The 5418-nt window shown below is 33.3% G+C and overlaps 2 protein-coding genes across 4 annotated transcripts in view; one reads left to right on the top strand and one right to left on the bottom strand.

Moving 5' to 3' along the window:
- The window catches only part of LOC100183128 (protein DDI1 homolog 2), a gene marked incomplete in the record, with an annotated part of 4259 nt that extends 2381 nt beyond the window's left edge, over positions 1-1878 (top strand). The window contains 3 exon segments of the mRNA XM_002124300.5: positions 326-566; positions 912-1080; positions 1368-1878. Coding sequence (XP_002124336.3) covers positions 326-566; positions 912-1080; positions 1368-1637 — 680 coding nt within the window.
- Positions 1879-2171: 293 nt separating this feature from the next.
- LOC100179272 (slit homolog 3 protein) overlaps positions 2172-5418 on the bottom strand; it is a 13010-nt gene continuing 9763 nt past the window's right edge. The window contains exons 11-15 of one of the 3 annotated variants that reach the window (XM_009862527.3): positions 5071-5206; positions 4501-4637; positions 3706-3871; positions 3145-3277; positions 2172-2472 (exon numbers count right to left, since the gene is read on the bottom strand). In XM_009862527.3, the coding sequence (XP_009860829.1) occupies positions 2291-2472; positions 3145-3277; positions 3706-3871; positions 4501-4637; positions 5071-5206 (754 nt within the window). In that variant the 3' untranslated portion in view covers positions 2172-2290. The remainder of the gene's footprint in view (positions 2473-3144; positions 3278-3705; positions 3872-4500; positions 4638-5070; positions 5207-5418) is intronic. The other 2 variants (XM_026837541.1, XM_009862528.3) reach the window with 2 other exon arrangements.

Here is a 5418-nt window from a genome sequence, read left to right on the forward strand (position 1 = left end):
ATGTTGTTGTGTACGCAGTCTATGAACCAATTACCAAGTTGGAAACCTTTCAAAAGTATTTTGAAATGTAAACTCACAATGTATTGCACTGACCAATTGTAGTACTTTACCAGACATTGAATAACTCGTTGCCAAAAAGCAAGCGCATCCGTCGCATAAATATAACTGATGTAATTAGTTGTTTTCGCTTTTTAATAAATGAGCGGCATATTTCATATTGGGGGTAAATATGATAAGCATCTTTGTTAAAAAAGTAAAGCATACAAAAAGTTTAAGAACCACTGATTTAAATAAATAATCAAAAACAATCCCTATTTTTGTTCAGCTTTTGTTGACTCTGGTGCTCAAATGACAATCATGAGTTCGGACTGTGCAAAAAGATGCAACATAATGCGATTAGTTGATACCAGATGGGAGGGGGTGGCTAAGGGGGTTGGAACGCAGAAAATCCTCGGCAGGATTCATCTGGCACAGATACAAATCGAAGATGTTTATCTGCAATGTTCGTTCTCTGTTTTAGAAGACCAACCTATGGATGTTTTGCTTGGTTTGGACATGCTGAGAAGGTGGGGGTATCTTATTTAATATATTGTAGGGTAGGGGAAGTTCGGACAGCTTTTCATTCTATTTTTTCGTCCCATTTGGTAGTAAACAAAGAACATTCCAAGAATTATAAAACCGCAAATCCATAGACCGTTGTTAAATACACAATCCGGATATTTTGATATCATGAGCTAGAGGTGTCCCATCTTTCCCCACTCTACAATAAAAGCAGCAGAATGCTTATTTCTTCGATCCCTGGAGATTTCTTTCAGAAACAATACAATATAAATTTATTTGAAAAACTTGCAGATTAGCATTGAGAAATTGTTGTCTTTTACAGAGTAAAAATTTGAAATTCGTTTCTTTAGGCACCTTTGTGTAATTGACCTGCGAGAAAATAGTCTTATTATCGGAACATCGCAAACAAGGACAAAGTTTCTCGCAGAGAGAGATCTCCCAGTTCATGGCAGACTTCACAATCCAAATGCAACACCAGAAACACAGAAAGAAGAGGAAGCTATTAACAAAGCATTGCTGGTATATTATGTGCTCACTTAGCACCTAAAATAACCACTTCTTGCAAGCAGTATATTGGTTATCTATAACCTTTTTAAAATCAATTCCATAATGCTTGCAATAATCCATTAATATAGCATTGCTGATTAAACATGTTTATTTGGCACTTAAAACATCCGCTTCTTGAGCAGTGTAAATAAAACTATGTACACAAACTATGTAACTTCTTATGATTAAACATTAGAACAATTTAAACTTATTCTATCAAACTTTAAAAAAAACTCAAACCTTTAAAACAATTTTTTCAGGAGTCTGTTAACGATGCAAAGCAGAATCAAGAATCTGAAAAGAAAGCCCAAGCAGAGGGAGTTAGCAACACGAAGATTGCTAAAATGGACGTAGCTGAACAGCCCACCACTTCCAGCAAACCTACAAAACCTGCAGAATTTTACGCCAACATACGAAAGTTGGTGGATATGGGATTTAATGAGTTAGAGGCAGAAGCAGAACTGAATGCAAGTGGTGGAGATTTACAGAAAGCTGTTGCAACTATGTTGTCAAGGAACACACAGAATTAAATACAGCAATAGGCAGATGCTTAGCAGGGGTGCATTTCGGTAACAATTTTTAATGTTTACTATTTTAACACCTATTCCATTTCGTGGTGCAATGTAAAATGAAGCAGGGTCATATTTTTTACAAGAAAAGGTATTGGAACTGTCATTTACCTTATTTGTTGACCGTTTGGAACACATATGTTCTGCTTTCGTGAATACAGTTATGTGCACAGCAAGAATAGTTTGCATTGAATTAATAAAATGTCGTACTTTTATCAATGGTTTTGTTTCAATAGCAATTAAATAGATCTTGTCCCAGTTTTAATGAAAGTACTCAATGATTGGGAGTCATGGACACAATCAAGGACAGAGTCAAGCTGGTAGCTTGAAGATGTACATAAAAGCCCTCTTGGCCCTGGGTGTTTGGGTTCTCGATTGAGGTCGTTAATGGAGTTCTCTTAAATCTGGAGTCCTTAACGAAGACCTCACCCATAGAGAATACAATCTTCTGCAAAAATTACTAAAAAACGAATTAAAAATCACCACTCTCTCAAGCTTGTTTTTATACAAGTTTTATTAAGAAATTAACTTTACACGATCTTATAGAAAAAAACTTCAAGCAAGTAGTAAATTATTCAGCTGTTATCGCGATATTCGTTAAAAAATAAACAACTTTAAAATTCCTCATCATAACCATTGTCATTCCTTGCTTTTGCGTATTGTAATAAGTCACCATATCTTCGTCGAAAAGTGCATTTCCACGCAATAATTCCCATCAGCAATGTAAAGATAAAAGTCAATACAATTGCAAGTATAATCTGGCCAGTAGGGTTTGGGCAAGCTTTACAAATGGAACCTATTACAATTTAACTAAAGGTTAGGAATATGCTTGTTTAGCCATTAAAATAATTACTTCTTGCAAGCAGTATATTGGTCATAATCTTTATAAAAAAAAAAATTTAATTATTGGGAATATTAATATTGAGAATCATGTTTAAAATGACTCATCAATAGTGTATTGCTAATTGAACGTGTTCATTTAGCGCTTCAAAATACACATTTTGTAAGCAAATATTGGTTATAACCTTTAAAAAAATCGTTTAATTATTAGGAATACTGTATCCTTTTTAGTTAGTTAATTGATTCATTAATATAGCATTGACAATTGCACATGTTTATTTAGCATTTAAAAGTACAATTTTTGCAAGCAGTATATTCTATGTTATACCCTTTGAAAAAATCTTTCAATTATTGGAAATATTGTATTCAGTTTAGTTACTTTAAGTAGAGTGATTGAAATGATTTAATAATATAGCATTACTAATTGAATTTGTTCATTTAGCAAATAAAGCATATAATAGTGATTAAAATGATTTATTAATATAGCATTGCTAATTGAAGGTGTTAATTTAGCACTTCAAAACATACCCTTTTTTGTAAGCAGTGTAATTAAAAACATCCACAAATGATGTAACTTTTTAAGATCAAAGATTAGAAATAATAAAACTTATTCAATTAAATAACAAACCTATTACTACGTCAGAGTCCCCGTTCTGACACACAAAGTCTTCTGGATTTAATTGGTCCGAAACTTGCTCGTGCATTCTTGTTGGTGTTTTACATTTGAATCTTATATCCGCCATTGGATCTAAAGCTTCCATCTATAATATTAAGTGATTTAGGAAATGTTCTGTATTTTTAATCAAGCACAGTATTAAAAGTGTATGGTTTATGGGATTTTTTTACTGAACAGTATACACTGTTAAACACCAATAAACAGTTACTAATCTTATACTTAACAGGGTTCAAAGCTACATATATTTGGACAACCCATTAGTGACCACTGGGTTGGAGCAGTTGCCGCTAAGTGTCTTTCCCAAGGACACTGGTGACAGCGACGAGCCCTGACCCAATTACCTCTGGGTTAGAGTCAGTTGCGCAAACCAACTGTGCTACGGCACACCTTATGCAGCGAAGCAAAATATTTCATCACATATTCAGCAATATATTTATATATATATATATCATTTTTTAATTTAGGACATATATATGTAAAAATATCTTTTTAACATAGTTAAACAAATTTTACCTTTTCAATCCATATTTTCAAATCCTTCATCTTACAATCACACATGAACTGATTCTCCCATAATTCAATATTAAGTCGTTCTTTGCTGATATTGCTGAACACAGAGCCGGGCAAAGTCTTCAAATTATTTTCCGATAAATCAATCATCCTCAGTGAAGTGGCACCACTGGCAACAGCCATAACAACATTATATATCTACTATTCTGCCACTACTTCATCTAAATCAGCATTCCTTATACTGGGTATTTAGAGGGTAAATAAGCTACCAATTAAAATCCACATCATTCAACGACACAGAAAAATTGTGCCAATTTTAATACTTTGTCAAACATTGAACAACTCGTTGCCAACAAGCTAGCGCATCCGTTGCGTTTAATAGAACTGATGTAATTAAAAAACTGATGTAACTAGTTAATCTGATAAGCAACTTGAAGGGTAAAGCATACAAAAAAGGTTAGAAACCACTGGTCTAAATTGTATGTTACTTACTTATTTTCTACTTTTCTGTCATTACATTTTTTACTTTTTCATTACATTGTAAATGTAACTTCTGCCACTACTTGACCTAAATTAAAAGCTTTCCTTTCGTTTCTTTAATAAAAAAACTTCAGTTGTCGAGATTCTTATTTTTTCGCCCTTTTGAAGTGAATTTAAAACTAATTAACAAACACAGTATTATACACTAATCAACTGTTCCTTACTTTTTATAAACCAGATTTAGAACAGAATGTTAACATCAGAATAAGACAAATTAATAATAAAGCACACAGGATATAGTAGTAGAATGATACTTACTTGAATGCATTAGCTTGAATATTTGCGATTCTATTATTTTCAAGAATGAGCCATTTGAGTTTTGTAAGTTTGGAAAATGTTTTATTCCTAATTGTAGTTATGTAGTTGTCACTCATATCAACATATGTTAAGTTTTTCTGATGAAAAAAATGATGTACATTAATTTAAGATAACATAATTAAGAAAACTCATTAAAATTGACACAATATTGGTGTCTACATCATAATAGTCGGTTGAATGACTAATTTAGACAATCTATGCAAAACCCTACGTAAAACAGTAGGTAGAATAGATTATGTACCGTTTGCTGTGCTCCTGTCTTTTAATGTAAAGAACAAGAATGAATGAATGTAACTTATTTATCCTCGCATAGCGGGGCAATGACAATCGTTATAACTTGGATGTTATGTTTCATACACCATGTGCCCGCTTACAATATACCAGTGAACTTTGTAGGTAATAATTTTGCCGTTAAGTGTCTTGCCCTTTTCTCTTTTAAATGTGTGGGTGACAATTTAGAAAGACTATAAAGAGCCACTAGGTTGAAGCAAACATATCCTAATGGAGTACCTGTAATAGCAGCTGAGATGGAATCTTTGTTAATGAAACATTTCTTAAAGCCAAACTTCGCAAGCTTAATGTGCCCAACCAATTACTTTGGAAAGATTTGATTGGGTTTGGTCCGATGTAAAGACGAATTAATTTTCTGTTGATGAAAAACAACAAGGATGTTAAACATTAGATAGGCATAGGCATACCAGGGGACCGGCACTTTTTGTCATAGGGTCTGACATCATTAGGGCTTTGAATGAATGAATGAATGTAACTTACTTTATTCTCGCGTGGCCGGAAAACGACAGTCGTTATAACACGGGTTTAACACCTCGTGCCAGCTTACGGGTTACCATGTATGTACTT

The sequence above is a fragment of the Ciona intestinalis genome, chromosome 14, assembly GCF_000224145.3.
Source record: "Ciona intestinalis chromosome 14, KH, whole genome shotgun sequence".
NCBI lineage: Eukaryota > Metazoa > Chordata > Ascidiacea > Phlebobranchia > Cionidae > Ciona > Ciona intestinalis.